This window comes from Neovison vison, chromosome 3 (assembly GCF_020171115.1).
Source record: "Neovison vison isolate M4711 chromosome 3, ASM_NN_V1, whole genome shotgun sequence".
Classification (NCBI taxonomy): Eukaryota; Metazoa; Chordata; class Mammalia; order Carnivora; family Mustelidae; genus Neogale; species Neogale vison.
The window spans coordinates 182,865,507-182,886,556 of record NC_058093.1 but is presented as its reverse complement, the minus strand read 5'-3'; the positions used below and the strand labels follow the sequence as shown (position 1 = coordinate 182,886,556).

The 21,050-nt window shown below is 43.6% G+C and overlaps 1 protein-coding gene across 2 annotated transcripts in view; it reads left to right on the top strand.

Moving 5' to 3' along the window:
* The window catches only part of PIEZO2 (piezo type mechanosensitive ion channel component 2), a 456,415-nt gene that overhangs the window by 363,824 nt on the left and 71,541 nt on the right, over positions 1 to 21,050 (top strand). For both annotated transcript variants that reach the window (XM_044243416.1, XM_044243417.1), the window contains 9 exons: positions 8,309 to 8,485; positions 8,772 to 8,897; positions 10,284 to 10,484; positions 11,188 to 11,392; positions 11,514 to 11,615; positions 12,713 to 12,878; positions 17,143 to 17,386; positions 19,649 to 19,745; positions 20,824 to 20,983. In XM_044243416.1, coding sequence (XP_044099351.1) covers positions 8,309 to 8,485; positions 8,772 to 8,897; positions 10,284 to 10,484; positions 11,188 to 11,392; positions 11,514 to 11,615; positions 12,713 to 12,878; positions 17,143 to 17,386; positions 19,649 to 19,745; positions 20,824 to 20,983 — 1,478 coding nt within the window. The remainder of the gene's footprint in view (positions 1 to 8,308; positions 8,486 to 8,771; positions 8,898 to 10,283; positions 10,485 to 11,187; positions 11,393 to 11,513; positions 11,616 to 12,712; positions 12,879 to 17,142; positions 17,387 to 19,648; positions 19,746 to 20,823; positions 20,984 to 21,050) is intronic.

The window sequence follows — 21,050 nt, the reverse complement described above, 5'->3', positions numbered from 1 at the left end:
GTTCCCTAACCCACTGCCTCTAATTTTTAAAAAAGTTAAATAATAACATCATATTATAACTGTACCACCATACACCTAAAAGGTTCACGAGTAGGTAACAAAGGATGAACCTTAATTCAAGCTCCCTAGTCTAAACTGGAACATTCTCGACTTCATGTAAACCATCTGGAATGCCTCCATGATCACTGCCAGGTGTGGAAAAAAATAGAAACTATTCTACCTGTGAGATTTATAGCAGAGGGACATGCTCTCCATTGTTAACAATATACACGTTAATTAGAACTAAAATCAAGCCTACTATGTGTATTCCTTGAAGACAAAGATGTGTAAGCATTTTAACTGTAGCCATTAATTGACCAATTCAGAAAGAATTTGAGGATAAAGTATTAAAGAGAAATGAAGAAGGGCAAGAGAAGGCATATGGCTGCAAATAGCAAAGGCCATTTCAGAGTTAACCAAATCCGATGCAGAGATGTCTTCGGATGGCATGAGAAGTTGATGCAAAGAAGACAGTTTTATGACAGGAATCAGTATAAATGAAGAAAATTAGTGTGAGTGAGCACAGAAAATCCACTATCTGAAATCCATCCTTTGGAGTTCAGAAAGAGAAAGGAAGAGTTCAATGATAACCCTTTCTTACAAATCCTAAATAAAAGGTAGGCTTATATTTGTTAAAATCATCCTAATGAGTCCCAAGAATGTCTTGTTCATAGACTGTCAAGTAGATAAAGCGTCATGATCTGTTCATCCTGTTACGCCATTAGGAAAAAGGTCTTTGATGGCATACAACCATTTCCTTCTCCAGATTCATACATTGTGTAGACTTCCAGAATTTTCCTCCCTAATTCCATCTCTTTCACCTATAACTTTAAGACACATCAGGCACTCATGCCTTAGAGAAATACTGCTTCCATTGCTGCTAACCTCTGCCAGAATCCCCTTGTGAGAAGGCTAAGCCCAAAGTGCATCACCCTCATTTCACATCTTGTTATCCCCCCCACAGGAGGGCTCTCTGGCTCCAAAGGGTGAGTTCCTGCCTGATCCTTGGACATCATGAAGTCTCTCCTGTGCCCTGACTTTGGTCTCTGGGCTCCCCTTCATGGCCGATTCTTACTAATGTCACTGCAGGATCAAGCAATCAGAACATGTGGGGTGTCCTCATAAAAATTACTTCATTTCAGACCTCTACGTTCCCTTTAAAATGTATTTGACAGAGAAAGTTTTCTCCATGTCCCTGAACGCAAAACTTTCTGATCATTTCCAGCCCATAGAAAGTCCTATAGTTACCTCAGAGAGCAAACAGAATCTCACTTCATTAATTAGACTTGTCTGGTCACAGAAAAGAACCAAACTCTGATTTTTTTTTTTTTTTTGTCAAGAAGATGGAAGTTTTTCTATTTTGGTAAGTTTTTATTTAAATTCCAGTTAGCTAACACACAGTGTGTATTAGTTTCAGGTGTACAATACCGTGATTCAGCACTTCCAGACATCACCTGTGCGCTCATCACAAGCGCCCTCCTTACATCCCACACCTACTGCACCCATCCCCTACGTGTTCTCTATAGTTAAGAGTTGGCTTCTTGCTTTCTCTCTCTCTCTCTTTCTTTTTCCTCCCTTTGGTTATTTGTTTTGTTGCTTAAATTCCACAGATGAGTGAAATCGCATGATATTTGTCTTTCTCTGACTGACTCACTTTGCTTAGTATAATATGTTCTATCTCCAACCACATTGTTGCCAGTGGCAAGATGTTATTGTCTTATGGCTGAGTAATACTCCAATACCACATCTTCTTTATCCATTCATTAGTCACTGGGGACTTGGTTTATTTCTATAATTAGGCCATTGTAAATAACGTTGCAACAAACATCAGGGTGCACATATCCGTCTGAATTCGTGTTTTTGTATTCTTTGGGTGAATACCTCACAGTGCAATTGCCAGATCCTAGGGTAGAGGACCTATTTTGGGGGGGGGGGTTACATAGCAAAGGTTTACTTGTTTTGTTTTGTTTTTTAATCTTTCTTTCTTTCTTTCTATTTATTTATTTTCAGCATAACAGTATTCATTGTTTTTGCACCACACCCAGTGCTCCACGCAATCCGTGCCCTCTGTAATACCCACCACCTTGTTCCCCCAACCTCCCACACCCCGCTGCTTCAAACCCCTCAGATTGTTTTCCAGAGTCCATAGTCTCTCGTGGTTCACCTCCCCTTCCAATTTCCCCTGACTCCCTTCTCCTCTCTAACTCCCCTTGTCCTCCATGCTATTTGTTATGCCCCACAAATAAGTGAAACCATATTATAATTGACTCTCTCTGCTTGACTTATTTCACTCAGCATAATCTCTTCCAGTCCCATGCATGTTGCTACAAAAGTTGGGTATTCATCCTTTCTGATGGAGGCATAATACTCCATAGTGTATATGGACCACATCTTCCTTATCCATTCGTCCGTTGAAGGGCATCTTGATTCTTTCCACAGTTTGGTGACCGTGGCCATTGCTGCTATAAACATTGGGGTACAGATGGCCCTTCTTTTCACTATATCTGTATCTTTGGAGTAAATACCCGGGAGTGCAATTGCAGGGTCATAGGGAAGCTCTATTTTTAATTTCTTGAGGAATCTCCACACTGTTCTCCAAAGAGGCTGCACCAACTTGCATTCCCACCAACAGTGTAAGAGGGTTCCCCTCTCTCCACATCCCCTTCAACACATGTTGTTTCCTGTCTTGCTAATTAGATGACCTATTTTTAACTTTGTGAGGAATCTCCACACTATTTTCCACAGTGGCTACAGCCATTTACATTTCCACCAACAGTGCAAGAGGGCTCCCCTTTCTCTGCATCCTCACCAACACAACACTCTATCTCTTACCGTGTGAAGATGTGGAGATATATCTTACCTCTTCCAGCAGCTTCTTTCTTTCTCACACACACCTCCTTCACTGCCTCCCTCCCTGTCCCTCCTTCCAGTGAAATAAGGGCTATTACAAGGTCTCCCATGCTGGACCACAGCCTCAGGTGGGAATGGCGGTGTGCTGTCTTAGGATGGCCTCACACTGACCCGGAGCTGATTAAATCTCCCCTTTCTCTCGTGGGCCTCCTCTAGCCCCTGGTTTCCCAGCATCTGCTCCTCCTGACCCTTTCTGTTGGAGTCTCATCCCCCTCGCACGAATGTCCCTGGAGCAGGACTTAGGATGGCTCTGGTGCTCTCTCTTCCCCCTTCAGGTCTAAGGGATGCACTCACACAGTCTGTGCTCTGTTAGTGTATGTGTCTCACAATGAGGCAATTCCTGTCCTGGTCACCCAGTCTGTGCCAGTTGGGCTTTCTGGGCGAAGTTGGACATCGGTGCCCAGACTCTCTAATACACAAATTAGCATCTCCGTCTGGTGCTTCTTGAAGCCCCTTGCTTGGGGTTTGGGGAGAGAATATAGCATCCCTTCCTCCCTACCCCATCGTCTGGTGGGGAGGGTGATGGGCAAGCACTGACAGAAGCACCTCTTATGAAGAAATTTCTTCACACTCCCTCCTATCACCTTCGCCATCTTGACCCATTTGTACCCTCCCAGGGAGCTTGGAAAGACCTCTAAACGGTTTCCCATCAACTATTTTGATTTGAAATTTCTACCTGGCTGGCTTAGCACCTCATTTCGGAATGTTTTGGCTCCATCGGTTCTAACTTGGCGCCTCATAAGGTTTTATTTGAACTCTTTCTCTATTTATGGGTACAGTTGGGGAAGAAGGCCAAACACTGATTCCTGGAAGGAGCCATGTGCCAAACCCAGGGTATGATATGTCTGAATCTTATTGGCTGAAAACAAACACAAGTGTCCAGGGTTTCACATGGGATGGGGACAGGAAGGAAGCTAGACCACATAATCCCAGGGGCAGTGTTTACCTGTGACCAGCAGCCCCAACACTGTGCACCTCTGAAGTGCTGATTTATACCTTCAGGGACCTCTTCTGCTTTGAAGGCTTGGCTCATTCTCAACCAGAGAAGCCTGTCACTGAGGCCATTAGTTCCATATAGTTTCCATTCATAGCTTATTAATTTTGATTGGTACAAAAGATACCCTTTCTCAAAAATTGCTCTCAGTAAATGGCAAAATGAGAACAAAGTCAACAAACCCAGTGAAATCCTCATCCTTATCTAAGGCCATCAGCAGGCTGCTTGTTTTCACAAACTTTCAGAGTCATTTCTCAGGTCATTGTGGGGTCAAACATTAAACCTTTACAAGGTTATCTTCATGGGCGTCTGAGGAAGAAGAGCCCATGAGAAGGAATTTAGTATAGAGGCCTTTATTTTACATCAGTATCTCTTATCAGAGGGACACCACTTTGGAAGGACCTAGATTTTAAATATATATATATATACACACACACATATATATAGTGGATACATATGCATATATGTGTATATATATTTATTTATAATATATATGGTAATTTATTTATGTTTAAATAAATTTATTATATATTTATTTATAATATATTTATTTATAATATATAGTAATTTTATTTATTCATAATATTTTTTGTTACATATAGTAATTTTTACTTATAATATTTATTTCTATTTTTATAATATATATTTATTTATATATAGTAATTTATTTATGTTATATATGTTATATATAACTATTTATGGTATATATAAAAATATATATATATACAAAAAACACTGTCCTTTTTTTAATATGCAACTATGTTTCTAATTTCTAGAAAGCTCTGGGAGACTGGGTTACTCTTTGAGGAAAGGATCGCACCTTATTCTAGCATCCTGAGCAGCTCCTATGGGACCCAGTCAACTGTGTCAGCTCAGTAAAGTTTTACTGGCTGAAGGAAAGAAATAAAACATCTTTGCAAGCTTGAGATTTACTCTACATGCCAGTTGACGTTTTGTTATTATCTTCAGTCTCACTAATCATTCATTTAGCCTTAATCATGCACTTAAACTTAAATTACAATAAAGTGAATGTGTATACTATGCTAGATGTTAACACAAAGGCATGGAAGCCACATTTCTTGCCTTGGCTCACAGTCTGATGGTCATGGCTGATACACGAAACCAAAGTCACATTAGCGACATCCCCAGGAGGGTTGTGGGTGCAAGACAGGGGCGTGTCATGCAGGGTCGTACTGTGGAGGCAGTCTCTGAGGCTGCGGGTGCTCTGAGGGAGGAGGCTCTTTGGGCCAACACACAGCCGGGACCACAGTTCTCGGGGGCTCCTCTCTCAAGGCGGTGGTTTCAAACCTTACAAGTTTATATTCAGAGAAAGTGACAATTTATGGAAAAGTATTTTGTGAGGAAAGCACATGGCATAAAATTACTTCCCCAAATTTCTTGATAATAAGAATCACCTGGACATGTGTTAGCTGCATGGATATCCAACTAGTTCCCTAGAAATTCTGATTCATCAGATACTGGCTGGGGCTCAGATATTTGCCTTTTGTAAGTTTTTTAAGTACATTCCACAAGACTCCCACCATCAGGGAAAGGATAAGACCACCATCAACCATGTTTATGTTGGACGAAGTATGGTGTTTCTCCAAATCTGTGTTTTCCCACCTCACGGACGCTATTTAGGCCTCCTTTTACTTGATTCTCTATGACATTGGAGGTTGACAATCATTTCCTTGTCCTTGAAGAGTTTCTATGGTCTTCCTAAACAGCACACTTCCCTGGCCCCTCCCTTCTGCCTCATTCATGGGCTCTTTCTTTTCCTACCAACTCCTCTCTTCTCCAGGTTCTAACTGCAGACTCTTTTCTGATTCTAGACACGTGGGTGGTCTCCTGAACTCCTGTGATTCACTCACTATCTATATGCAAGAATTGGAAATCTATGTCTTCATCCCATCTGGTCTTTGAACTCCAGGCTTGCATCTCCAAGTGACAGCTGGACATGACCTCATCCTTGAATTCCCCAAATCACCTTCAATATCTCTAAAACTGAACCGCCTACCTCCACATCATTTCTCTTTTAGATCGCTCTACCAAATGCCCTACCCTGCCCCAATCTCTTCTCCTACCTGTATGGATTCCATCAGCCAACCAGAACAGTCTTTCCACTGCATAGATATGATCACATTAATCCTCGACTCAAAAACTTTCAACAGCTCTCCTGTCCTCACAGGCATGAGCTATAGGACCCTCACAATCCAGCCCTGGACTCCTTCGCCACTTTCTTTCCTAGATGCCCTAGCCTAGGTGGATTCCAAAGCAGCCCTCTGAAGGGACCCTGATCACATTGCTCTCATGGTGAGCCACTTACTACTCCAAGGATGTCCATCCCATATTCTCCCTTGCCAAAAGGTCTCACACCTGCAATTCCCTTGTCTGGATATCTACTATTTGTCCCTCCAGCCTTAGTTTGGATCAAAAGCCCATTGGGCATTCTTCCCTAACCCTGGACCAGCTGATCAGCCCCATGTTCCCATACAGCTGGTCTCAGCCCGGGCTGCCAGACACTCTGCCTCCACCATATTTCACGAGGTGTCTACACAGTTCTCCCTGGCACTTCCCATGTGTTTTTTGAGGCCAGGGATCCACACAGGATATGCTACCTTGGACCTAGTTAGGACTTCTTAAAACATATTTTTCTCTAACACTCAAAGGATAAAAGAGTTCTATGTGACTTCATTGTGCTATTTTTGTGCCCAGTGCCTTCAATACATACTAAAAGGAATAAAGAGACAATTTCATAGTAGCTTTAATAGGCTTACAGAATTCATTGAAGACGAAAGAAATGTTTTTTAATATCCCAGTTAACATGACTCTGGCCAATGACTAAGGAAGAGTCATGCTTTGTTCAAATGTAACATTTATTGTGTTTGTGAGTGTGGTAGAGTTCACAGGGTGGTATTTCTTTTCTCCTTAATTAATTCTGAAATGCAGTTCTTATTACCCTAATACCTCAGGGCTTCATTCCCAGAGAAGTTCCTTTCCTGGACAGTGATGAGTAGTTAAGTAGAAAAGTAGTGGCTACGAAATTACAGAATTAAATACTATCCTGGAGACTCCTCCTTTCTTGTTGTGTAGTTCTGCCAGCCAATCAGGTGACCATACTTTTCATAGCCCACTGTGCATAGCCCTGGCAACATGTGGAATTTTATCAACTGACTGCATGCTATTAATGTTAATTAATTCATGCTGATAATATGAATTGCTCTTATGACATTATCTTAACAATATCTGATCTTATATGAATCATTATTTGAATCCCATGAGTGTTTTCCGTGGATGAGTAAGATGGCTCTGCTTCTATATTTATTGTTCCATGAACTGTTGGCTGTGGAGAACCCCTGGAAATGATTGGACACTCCCTGATTGATAAACACACACAGAGTCTAAAGCCAAGTTGTAGTCACAGACTTCCCTCTTTACACCTGCTCCCCACCCCCACCAAGATCCCGTGTCAGTAGGGTTACTATCATTGTCTCAGGGCTCTGGTTCCCAAGCCAGAAACCTGGGAGGCGCTCCTTGTACCCTCTCCTGTACCCCAGCCACAACCACCATCCAACCAACCAGTCATAAGCTCCATCTAGTTTTACTTCTCCCATTTCTGCTCCACGGCCCTAGCTGGGCCCTGGTCAGGTTCTCCTAGCAGCAGCCATGCCTGGGTCTCCCAACCTCTCACTGAACCCCCATGGATGCATCTCCATTCTTTAGTTCTACTTATTTCAACAAAAAGAAAATCCTTCCTTAAGATTTTCGCTGGGTATTATTAACTCTCTATTTTCCACACAGAGGGTTCCAAGGCCACAGAATGGTTTCAAAAGGGTCCATAAAGTGTGGCTCCCAGCTGAATCTCCAGCCTCATTTACTGCTGCCATTCATCCACGTAACTCCAGAATTTCCCGTTGTTTGTGGTCACCTGGCCCTTCTGTGCTCCGTCATGCTTTCCTGCCTATTACCTATATGTCATTTACCTGGAACACACTTCTCACCTTCTTGGCCTGGCTAGCTTTCTGCATTTTTCAAGGCCCAGCTCAGGTAGTATCCCTTCCAGAAAATGTTCTGGAAGCTCCATATGGGGCCAACAAGCCCTTCTGGGTCTTCTCACAGGAGCCTGTTCCATCTATCACTGACCCACTGCTAAGTTATATTTACATTACCTGGTTATGTACCTTTCCACCGTATAAGACCACACACACACACACACACACACACACACACACGTAGGGCAATGCCTCATACATGCCAGGAAGCAATCAGACTTTGCCGAACTGAATAAATCGAGTTGCCACATTTCATGGCTGTTGTACTGCGTTATGTATTTTTTATCCCCATTTCTGATTTTTATGTTTTCAGGTGTCTTTGTTCAACTATGTATTTTTGATTTCTTGGGCTTTTGCTCTGCCATATGCCAAGCTGCGCCGTCTAGCTTCGAGTGTCTGCACTGTCTGGACGTGTGTGATCATCGTTTGCAAAATGTTGTACCAGCTGCAAACCATTAAGCCCGAGAACTTTTCTGTCAACTGTTCCTTGGTGAGCCTTGAAGATAGGGGACTTTTCTTGACTGGTCTTAAGGGAAGTGACACAGATATTGGGGAACCCTCACCCGCAAGCACATTCTGACCAGCCCCTCAGTCACCTCTGCCATGTTGGATATGTCCTGGCCCTAGTCCTCTTTCCCTCTGAAGTGGAGCTTTCCCTTCCGGTCCTACCATGTCCATTTGCGCAAAGGTTGAGGAGAAAAATCTGAGCTCTTCCAATCTGAGGAACCTTTTTTTTTTTTTTTTTTTTTTTTAACTCTTCATTCTCTTCTTTTCAGCCAAATGAAAACCAGACAAATATACCCATCCACCAGCTGAACAAGTCTCAGCTCTACAGTGCTCCTATTGACCCAACAGAATGGGTGGGCCTGAGGAAGTCTTCCCCTCTGCTTGTCTACCTGAGGGTAAGACCTCCTTTGTACTTCACCTGAGCCTCTGCACAGTTAACACCTGACCTCCTTTGCCTTGAGAACTCTGATATCACAACTGATCATAACCTTGCATTTTTACGTGACATTTGGAGTCAGAAACAAATGACTAGACATTACCATCAGTGTCCCATTGTGCTGAAAAGAAATTGATCGAGGAGTTTGGGATTAATTGAATAAAGTCTGACAAATATATTCACTAGGATATTATATAACCATTAAAAGATTGAGGTGGATTGATACTCTGAGATGTTGAAAGACATCCAAAATATGTTAACTTTTTTTTAAGAGAAAGGACAAATTTCAGTACACCCTGCATGGCATGCTTTCTTCTAGATGCAGAAAAAAATATTGAGTAAAATATACCAAACTGTCTACAGTGATTATTCCTGAGAAACAGGTAGAGCATTACAAGAAATGTTTGCTGTCTAAATTGTTTCTCTATAATGTTGAATAAAGGACCTATATTATGTTGAAAAATAATATATTTTTTTCTTCAAGTTTTCAATTGAATTCCAGCTGGTTATCATTAGAGGTAATACAGATTTTAACAACCCGTCTTTGAAAAGAAACTTTGCAAATAGTCAAAACAAACGTAACGAAAGCGACATACTTCGGACCATCCCCATTTTACTTTGATGGGTAATCTAAGCGGTCTTCCAACCACACCAACAGAAGCCCTTAGAAATAAAGCATTTATACTCAACACCTGGAATTTTTCAAAGTACTAGGCATCCCATTTTTTTGTGGGTAGCTTTATCTTTTTTTCCCCTCATACATCAGACATCAATTGCAGCAATATAAATGCCACCCACCATCAAGAACGGTTATAAGGATAAAACCAACTGATATTTGAAAAGACCAATCAGAATGGTGTAAGCCCCATGGGGTGTCATCAACATGAACTATTTTCATTATTTTGATGATTACATTATGGTCAGCAGCATGCTTGTCAGTCCTGAGCACTCTCTAGCCAGATTTCTGAGGTGTTGAAAGATTTCCCCTACAGCTTCATCGGTTTCCCAGATGGCCCTGTACCCTTTTGCACTTTGAGTTGCAAGTAAGTTTGGATCACCCTCCCAAGGCAGCTGGCCCCTGCATCTTCCTGTGGCTAGTGTACTTTCCCGGAAACGGGAATGAGCATCACCAGCCTTCTCTCTAGAGAGTCTAGATTCCAGCATCCCAGAAATTATCCTGATTGGCACAGTGCAAGTTTCTCCACCTTGTTACTATGCCATAGGGAAAATGAGCATTGTTTATTTAGACACCAAAAATGGAGAAAAAAGGGATTGATTATGGGAGTTGCTTAAAGTGACCAAGCTAAAGTGTTTGGCTTCATGACTGTGTTTTCTTGCTTTGTAGAATCATCTCCTGATGCTGGCCATTCTGGCCTTTGAGGTTACAATTTACCGCCATCAGGAATACTATCGAGGTCGAAACAACCTCACAGCCCCTGTGTCTAAAACCATCTTTCACGACATTACAAGACTCCATCTAGATGATGGACTTATTAATTGTGCCAAATATTTCATAAATTACTTCTTCTACAAGTTTGGTTTGGAGGTGAGTTTCCTTGCTGACATGGGTTGTTTTTTGTTTTTGTTTTCTTTTTTTTCTATGAAAATCCCTGTTGCTGTTTTTAGGCCAGTAGGCCACTAGAGCTTACTGGTCCATCTCCGTGATGTGATGACTGTTCCCCCCACAATTCCAGCAGGAGGACATTCTACTGAAGGGTTCACCTGGCCTTGTTAAAGACCAAGGCCAGTGCTCCATACTCTGCCCCAGTGAACTTGGCCTCTCTAGGTCTCTGTAGCCTTGTACATGCGTGGATATCATTTGGTCGTTCTCACTGTCTTCTTTAACGTATTACAAATCTTTTCTGTGTTTTGTGCATTCTGAGAGTTTAACTTGTGCCAAAATGAACTGGTCTGACCTGAAATGGTTGTGGCACTGCCTACCTCTTTATAGAAAGAATTTAGAATAGTGAGCCTTCATGGAGAGATTGTAGCTATATTCTCTCCACAATTTGAAGTGGTTCTTATTCACAATAATGACCTTGGAAGTAACTTATACAAGATTTCAGTCTTCATGCTGTAAGACACCCCACCGAGGCAAGACCCGGAGAACATGCACAGACAGACCTCCCCGCCCCCACTCTTCAGCTGTGCAGTGGTTCTCTGAGCCACCTGCACAGGGCTACTAGGTGACACCACTCCCCTTCCCTGTAAACCCGATTTTTTCTTTGCCTCTTTTCATCCTTACACAGACCTGTTTCCTAATGTCAGTTAACGTAATCGGCCAGCGAATGGATTTCTATGCCATGATTCACGCCTGCTGGCTGATTGCTGTCTTGTACCGGCGCAGAAGAAAGGCCATTGCAGAGATCTGGCCCAAGTACTGTTGCTTCCTGGCCTGCATCATCACCTTCCAGTACTTCATCTGCATCGGCATCCCTGCAGCCCCTTGCAGAGGTGCGTGGACCCCTCCCAGGAGCTGGCCGCTCTGGTGATCAGCCCTGGTGCCATGGACGGTTGGGACGAGGGCAGGGAAGGAGCATATTGGTTTCACTCTTTGCCACTTCCATCCCTGCAGATTACCCGTGGAGGTTCAAAGGGGCTAGCTTCAACGACAACATCATAAAGTGGCTGTACTTCCCAGACTTCATCGTGCGGCCCAACCCCGTGTTTCTTGTCTGTAAGTGTTGGAGCCACGGGGCCATAGAGCGCTGGGGTTTGGTTTCCTCTTTGCTGCTCCTTCTTTGTGGGCTCTGCTTTAGTGCCCCTGCTTCCTCCAGCGTACTTGGTGATCATGAAAAAGCTTGTCTTGATGCATTAATATCCCTAGTCCTTAATGGCTTCTACTGGCCCTATTCCATTTGCAAAATAAATAAGTAAACATTGGAAATACCGTCTCTACTTCCATAATGTTACCTCTCAACACACACACACACACACACTCTCCAACTGCTCCCCCAACACACACACATACACACACACCTCTACTTATCCACCTTCTAGAAGGTAAGCTGTGGAGGGAGGCCCGGTTTTTTGCAAAGTAGATCTTTCATGCTGCCACTGTGGGCAGACCAAAGCCAATGCTAAGACTGTGGAAACTAGGAATGTACTACCACATTGCAGATGCTCGAGCATGAGCTGTAGCCCCTGGCCCTTCCAAGGGCAGGCTGATGATCCCAAGGTCAGAGCAGCTGCACCTAAGACAAGAAGGTCACCTCCAGAGGGACGGTGCTGCCTCCACACACTCAGGTTTAATGTATGGGAGGCTGCCTGCCCATAACTGGCCATGATCTTCACCTCCACTCCTTGCCTTCACTGCCCCGCCCACTCTGGGAAGTGTTTGGTTACAAATACAATGGGGGATGGAAGGATGAAGAAAGCCACAAGTTCCTGGCTCTACCAGGAACTGGTAGAGTTCCTGGCTCTACCAGGAAGAAGATAAAGATGGGGAAGTATATTCAACCAGCTTCCTCAAAATTTTGGTGGGAGATAAATGCAAATAAACATTATCCCATAAGAAAGTCACGAGGCTAGGAATTATCACCTGATACTTGTGCTCTCCCATGTCTGTACCCCTCCCTTACATCGTCCATGGTGGGCAAGATGGGACTTGGCCCCTAGATTGGAATCCAGGGAGGGCTGTACTTTGGGAACTTTGGGAATGTGATGCACTAAGGAGCTGGGGAGGGAGCGGCTCCTCCCTTGTGGGGGCTGTTTGCTGCATCATGGAAACCCAGAAGAGAAGAAGGTGACTTCGTGATCTCTCTGTCCTGCCAGATGACTTCATGCTGCTCCTGTGTGCCTCCTTGCAAAGGCAGATCTTCGAGGATGAGAACAAAGCTGCGGTGCGCATCATGGCAGGAGACAACGTGGAGATCTGCATGAACCTGGATGCGGCCTCCTTCAGCCAGCATAACCCGGTGCCGGATTTCATCCACTGCAGGTGAGTGTGGCTGCATGGGGCCAAAGCCGCCGGGTGTGCACGTGTCACCTGGAGGACATAGCTCCACTTCCGGTTCTCTCTCCGTCATTTTTTTGGAAACTGGCAGACAGAGGGTTTGGTGGTCAAGCGACTGAGACTCTGAATTACAGATCTGGCTCTGCCTTTCTCATCATGGACCACATATTTGCCCTCAGTTTCCTTCGACTTCTTCCCTCACAAATGTGATTCTGCCTCTTGGTGCCCCAGCAGAGACCCCTCCATCTTTATCTTCTGTTCCTCTGCCTCCTCATCTCTGTCCATCCTGATCCCCATTCCTCACTCTCTTACCCTTCCCCTGTCCTCCACCTGGTCCTCCATATTCAGTGGGCACTGTGGCAGCCTGGGAACCACAGCCTGTCCTCTGCTGCCACTCCCTTTGTGTGCTGTCCCCTCAGGCATGCTGGTTCCCCTTGCAGCAACTTCTCCGACCTCTTCTTTCCTCTGCAGCCTGGTGGCAGGTGACCTTGGCAGCCTGATTGTCCCCTCAGTAGAGTTTATGTTGAAACCTGACTGAATTTCTCACTCTGTGTTCCTTCTGTGTTCTCTGGGTTCCCAAGTCTTCGTGTTTTTTCTTACCTGCCCCTCAGTTATGGCTGACACCCCCACCTCCACTTTCAGCAATCACAATCCAGCTCTGTCCCCTGCAGTCGGGGTCAGAAGGGCTGGTGGGATTGTTTGTGTCTCCTCACCAGCCCTGCACCTCCAGGCTCCCTGATCCTCAAAAGTTAGCATCTACCCTCCAGGTCCACAGTCCCACATGGAGAGAGGCGCATCAGTGTGCAGCGTGGAGATCAGTCCTGGGCCAGCCAGTGTGTCTCTCCTCACCTGAGATTTGCTCCCCGGCTTCTAAGTCCCAGAGTATGGTGTTTGCAGGGGATTGTTATTTGAAGAACTTGATACCCCCACTTCTCCCCACCCTGCCATGAAATATAGTCAACTTAGGGCAAAGTTCATTTCTACCTTACTTTTGTGCACATGCCTGTCCCCCATCCTTGCCAATGGTTGTTCCTACAACACATAGGGTCCTGTTAGTAATGACAGTTATTGGACACTTGTTGTGTGCCACCCTCCGTTCCAAGTGCTTTACATAGATGAAGCCCTCTAACCCAAATGGCCACCTATGAGCTATTATTATCGCCATTTTGCAGATGAGGAAGCTGAGCAAGGATTTGAACCCAATCGACCTAGCTCTAAAACCTGGGTGCTGAGGTCCTTCTGTGCCTCTCAGCGACCTAAGAGCTCAGCATGTATGGAACAAACCAATAAGTGAATTTTCTTTAAAACCGTAAGTGAGGTGGGGCGCCTGGGTGTCTCAGTCAGTTAAGTACCTACCTTCCGCTCAGGTCATGATCCAGGGACTAAGCCCTGTGTCTGTCTCCCCGCTCAGCGGGGTGTCTGCTTCTCTCTCTCCATCACTTACTCTCTCTCTCTCTCTCTCTCTCAGATAAATAATAAAATCTTTAAAAAATATAAAAATAATAAAATGATAAGTTAGGGCTGCCTGCGTGGCTTAGTTGTGTAAGTATCTTCCTTTGGCTCAGGCCCTGACCTCAGGGTCCTAGGATCGAGCCCCACATCCAGCTTCATGCCCAGTGAGAAGTCCAGTTCTCCCTCTGCTTCTGCCCTTCCCCCTGCTTGTGCTCTCTCTCTCTCTCAAATAAATAAAATCTTTAAAAAATAATAAAAATGAAAATTAAAAATAAAACAAGAAATAAAATGATAAGCTATGTAGAACTAAACATTCCTTTTAGGGTTAAGGCACCACACTAAACACTAATACAACGTAAGACTTTCACTTTTTATCTCTTCTCTATAATACTAACAGAAAATATCAGTGCAGCTGATTTTTTTTCCCTATCATAAAGGGAGAAAGATTAGGTTTTTTTTTTCCTTTAAGATTTTATTTATTTCTTTGAGAGAGACAACATGGTCAGGAGAGCAGATGGAGAAGCAGACTCTTCACTGAGCAGGGAGCACCATGCAGAACTTGATTTCAGGACTGCGGAATCACACCCTGAGCCAAAGGCAGACACTTAACCAACTGAGCCACCCAGATCCCCAAAAAAGTATTTATCTGAAGGCAAAACAGTAAAATCCCCAAGAAATCGTTCACAACATATGTTTACACTTTACCATGAATCAGACATAGTTTGAACAATTCACAGCGACAGGAAATCTAGAACAAAATGAATTATTTTATCACATCAGTTTGCCAAGTTGGAGAAAGACAAGTATGCAACTCTACAGTGTATTTATGAAAAGCCTAAAACTCGAAAACTATGTACTCCTGATTTTTAGAGCGGTATCATTGAAAACTTGAATTATTTCAAGTTTTTAGTTCTATGTCTCAATGAGGACTGCCACAAAAGTGCGTTTCAGGAAGTAACCTGTCACACAGCACGACTGTGAGTGGGAAGCAAGTGGCCACTTTGCCGTGGGAGGCGCGGCATCCCCCGTGCCCTCTCTGTGGGTATGTGCTCTTCTACAGCTCTGGAAGGCAGCCTCTTCACCTCACTCCGTGTCCCCAGGGCACATTCAGTATGCATAGGGGCTCCTCTTCAGAGCCCCTTGATTGCTGTTTTCCAAGTGACTTTCAAGCTTGATCTTGTGATTTCTGAGCCTGATGCGGCTCAAGTGATGCCTGAGGCTGGGGCGCCGGAGTAGGAATTGCCAACTGTGGGCAAGGAAGGGAAATCCACAGAAAGCACGTGTTGTACTCACACACGCGTTTCTACACACACACTCACAAAATGCCAGCAGGCCCAGTCAGCTGACTCTAAAGTGTGCATGCATGCACAGACACATACACACACACACACACACACACACACCAGAAAGCCGTTGGGGGCGGGGGGTGCCTGGGTGGGTCAGTCGTTAAGCATCTGCCTTTGGCTCAGGTCATGATCCCAGGGTCCCGGGATCGAGCCATGCATCAGGCTCTCTGCTCAGCGGGAAGCCTCCTTCTCCCTCTCCCACTCCCCCTGCTTCTGTTCCCTCTCTCGTTGTGTCTCTCTGTGTCAAATAAATAAATAAAATCTTAAAAAAAAAAAAAAAGGAAGAAGAAGAAGGCCCTATGGGCATTCCGATATTACATCTCAAATGAATCACTGATTTCACCAGCGATGTTCCTGGGATGCTGAGAAATCCTGACATTGTATTCATTCTCCTTCGACTATGACATCAAAGAAAGGTAAAATAAATTTGAGAGGGAAATTCCATGAAAGCATTTTAAGGGATTGAATATTTTACTCCCTAAAGAGTAAAGTTCAAAAAAGTTTGCTTACCCGACAATGTACCTTTTAGGAACAGCTTTCTCTAATGAGGCTGAGCAGTATAATTTATTTTGTATCAAGGCATTGCTTATTAATTCTTATAAAATAACAAGTCATTATCAAATAACTGACCCACAGTTGGTTCTGCTCTGCTTCTCTCCTTACCTGTGAGGAGAAACAACCAACGAAAATCTCCAAGATGAAGATCTAATTAAGCCAACACAGATGGGTCTAGGCTTATAGGTACCACTACACTTGACTGTCAAAGACCGATGCTCAGAAGCTCCCAGAAGCTGCCACTTGTTGCATAGTGACTGACCTCAGTTCTCCCTCACCTCTCATCATGAAGGTCATAGGGAGACAACACTCCCCCAAAAAAAGGCATCTTGACTTCACCCCAGGACCATCCAAAGACAAGAGTGTTGGATTAAAGCCTCCAAGTCCCACTGTGGCTGTGTGTGCTTTGTGAGAACGAGTTCTCATCGTCAATGAGGGATTTCCATCTCCAGTAAGGCCTTCGATGTAACACAGATTGTTTTATCTGTCAGTTTCTAGTTCATTCTGTTCTCTGTCTTGGGGAGACATCTGTTTCTTAGACCTTCCCCCGCCATACCATTATTCGTGCTTCCTATGAGAAGACAGTGAGGAATTTTGAGTACTCTAGAGTAGGCAGAAGATGCTGCTGTGTGTGGGAAATCTGGCCCAAATAAGACACTGATAAGTGTTTTCACCACTTACTTATTCGTCTCTTACCAACTGGGTGCGGATTTCCTATAGACAAGGCAGTGTTAAGTGAAAGAAGAGTACAAAGCTCACAATATGACTGGAAAGTGCTTCCATATTGAGTCAAATAAACAATACAAACTCTTTCCCTCCTTACTGTGGAATCTCCTGCCTTAAATTTTTGTCTGTTTGTGAGTATTGTCCTCTTATGGTTTGGTTTTGTTTTCCAGATCCTACTTAGACATGTCCAAGGTGATCATCTTCAGCTACCTCTTCTGGTTTGTCCTCACTATCATATTCATCACGGGGACAACGAGGATCAGCATCTTCTGCATGGGTTACTTGGTGGCCTGTTTCTATTTCCTGCTCTTTGGGGGTGATCTGCTGCTGAAACCCATCAAGAGTATCCTGCGCTATTGGGACTGGCTGATTGCCTACAACGTGTTCGTGATTACAATGAAAAACATACTGTCAGTAAGTGCCTCCCAATGCATAACACATTTGCGGTTTTAGCACAAGAGTAAACAGCCCAATCAGTGGTTATTAAAAACCTACTTGCCGGTCACACTCCTTTCTTAAAAGCCCCAAATAAGATGATGCAAAGTCAGGATTCAGAGAACCATTATTGTTCTCGCGCTGCCACATTAAGCAGAGTCCCGTTTGCTCACTTCCGCTATCTCAAAGTCACATGACAGGAGGACAGGGAGTTGTAGGAATACATTCTAAAATGTATTTGCAAGTCAACATCCCATCTCTAACGAGGGATCATCTGTCACCATTCACACTTTGTGTTACAAACTGGCCCGTTTATGAGCTGAATTAGTCACTGAATCTCTTTCAAACTGATACCATGTTGGCTTACCTGGAAAGAATTATGAAAGTATAAGCCAGTAAAGGGTAGGGGTAAAACACATGTCCTTCATCTACAAAGTTTAGTTGTTCTGCTTTGAAATAGCCATGTCCTGGGGCACCACGTTCCCCTTTGACCTAACAGGTAACTCACACGGCCTACTAGTCATCCCAGGATTGCGTAAAATCTTTTGGACCCTAGAGACACCTTCTAAGTTATTTACTGTTTCAGGAAATTAAACAACAACCTTTCATGAGCTGAAGGAGTTCATACATCTCTTGCTGGCCCTACATCAAAGTTAATCCTTGTGCCTGCTGCTCCCGGTTACTGAGAGTGCATTAGAATGAGCCCTGAGCTAACAGCTTCCTGCTTCTCACCTTCCTGGTTACTGAAAGATGAGCTCACCTAGCAAGTCTACCATGCAGGCATTTAATTTTTTTTTTCTTTTTGCACGTGTATTTCTGTGTTTAGAGGTCCTCAAGAGCCAAGTCTGTGTCACCATGAATATGTATTTGAGTCATTTATTTTGTCTAAGACATTGAAATTCTGTCTAAGATCAGTTGATAGTAAAAGTGATTCTTATGCAGCAATTTTACCCTCCCCCCAATATTTATTTATATTGAGGGTAGTATTGAAAGTTCTTGGACAGAGAGAACAAAAGAACACCATTTCATCAATGGCCAGTCTGATGGTGAGGGATCTGTTGCCAGAGGCTGATTCCTATAACCAATCCTGGAAACGTATGGCTACAAAGTCCATTTGTTCATTCATTCTTTGATCCTGTAAACCTATATCATAGACTTGCTAGGCACTATTTTTGTCTCCAAGAACTAGATATAGTATTGCCTGCAGTTTCTACCCTAAGGAACTCATGTTCTAAGAGGGAAGTCATGCCTACTTATTAGTAATTAGAATGTGGTCCATAAAATCTAATTATCACAACATTTTAGGAAACCAAAACAAAAAAGGAGTGCCTCATACCTTGCCTGAATAAACTGGGAATAGACTTTCTGGAGGTGATGCCATTTGAACTGATCGGAGACTTGAAAACCAGACTCAAGGGTGTTCAGAGAGACAAAGAGAGGAGGACATGCCTAACATAGAGAACCCAAACAAAGGCATGGCCATGTAGGGCAGAGATGGTCATGTGAAGAGCATGTTCGAATAGGTGCAGGAACTCAGACTGAATAACTTTCACCTTGGGAACAACTTCCAAGTATATCCTCCTACCTCATATGTTCCCAGGAAATACACATAGTTCGGCCATCACCTTTATGTATTAGCTTGCAATGGTTGTCTGTTTAAACTTCTTCCCCCTCAGCATGTGAACTTAACATAAATCTTTGTTATGGGAGAGACAATGGCATGCCAATCAATGAATTATATTCCTTTGCCCAGAGAATTGGCCAAAAGAGCCTCAAAACGCAAGCTCTTTTCCTATTCTAAGAACTATGCCATACAACTAGTGTTTGTGATGATCTCCTGGCAAACAGCATAAGTTTAATTTGTCCAATTGTGTAAGAAAATAACTGTACCAAAATCAAAGTTCTGGGGTGAGGGGGGTCATTGTTCACCCATTTGATATCAGAATTGGCTTGTTCCTACAGGAGTCCATGATTTTCTCTATGAAAAGATGGGTACTTCTAAGTGCTGAAATCATCACACTAAAGATCTCCCTTTACTCATGGGGTTTATTCTCCCCCAGGAAATCATGGTGCTTCCAAAGCATCAAATGTGTTATCCTATGGTGACTGATATTTGAGGTGCCTCCTAGACCTGTTGGCATGGAGACTTTGTGAATTCTTACACAGACTAGGATCACAAAGCATCAGCCTCTTTTTCTGGGCTCAGAGTTTCACAATTTGCCACTCCCATTTGTTTTTCAGATAGGAGCATGCGGATACATTGAAAAATTGGTTCAAAATAGTTGCTGGTTGATCCAAGCTTTCAGCCTGGCCTGCACCGTCAAAGGCTATAAAATGCGTAAGTATGCAAAGCAAATCTGAAAGTGGAAGGACAGAGAAGGAAGGACAGATGTATTGTTCTAATTTTAAAATTGGGCCAAAGCACATAAAGAGAAAACAGTGACAGCGAATTCAACCTCTAGATGAAGGCAACAGGACTATAGTTCATTACAAATCTATTGTCCATAAGGAAGTGCTTCTACTCCAGACAACTTTGATCACCCTCTGGAAACTTCTCAGGCTCTGGGCTGGTCTGGAGACTGTGTGTGGCCCAGTATAACTCCCCAAACTCCTTTGAGTTACATTAGGAAGAGTTACAGAAAGCCATAGGCCTGTGGTGGTTGCCACTAGAATCCTGGGTTGTCAGAGTTCCTCTGGCTTTCAGGTCCTTCTCTCCTCAGGAAGCTCAGGAAGCTTCAGACTCAGAAAAACAACTGGGAGGACCTTCAGGGTCTCTGCAGCTCCAGAAGTTTCCATTTCCCTCCCTCTACCTCTTGCACCACAACCTGGGACAATATCGTGCTTGGTCCTCCATGGTGCCCAGAATGGGGACAACTTGACCATGACATTCTCCTCACTGTAGCTTCCAATCCAGGCTATGCTTTGCCCACAATGAACAGTAACTGGGTATTTGTTCTGATTTAGGATAAGATGTCTGTTGATACCTTTTCTTCTAATAGACTATACTTCTGATTAGCCCGGATCACCATTCCCAGAAGAGGTAGTTTTGTTTTTTGTTTTTGTTTGTTTGTTTATATTGGAGCATTGTCTTTGGCATTGGGACATACAGACATTATTTCTCCATGGCCCTTCTTCAGGAAGAAAGAGAGCTTTCTTCCACTGAGAGAAGCACTCAGGAACCATCCCTGGCAAAGAGACCCTCCTGTGCCACAAGGTCATTTGTGGTCAATCTTATAAGTCAAGGTTGATATTGGATTTGAAACCTGTATCTTTGCTTATAAATAAATGTACCCATGCATCAGGAATTTGCTTCTATGCCTGTGGGATTGCCCAAGCCTGATCATACCACAGATATTATAAAATAACAATGAAAATGGATGTTAATTTTAATTTTTTTTCCTACATTTTTACCCTAGCTGATGATGATTCCTCATGCAAACTACCCAGTGGTGAAGCAGGAATTATTTGGGACAGCATATGTTTTGCCTTCCTTCTGCTGCAGAGAAGAGTTTTCATGAGTTACTATTTCCTACATGTTGTAGCTGATATAAAAGCTTCACAGATCCTGGCCTCAAGGTAGGTCAGGCCGTGGAATTGAGTGGTTTCTCTTAAAAAATCTGTCTGGAAGTAACATTGTGCAGTG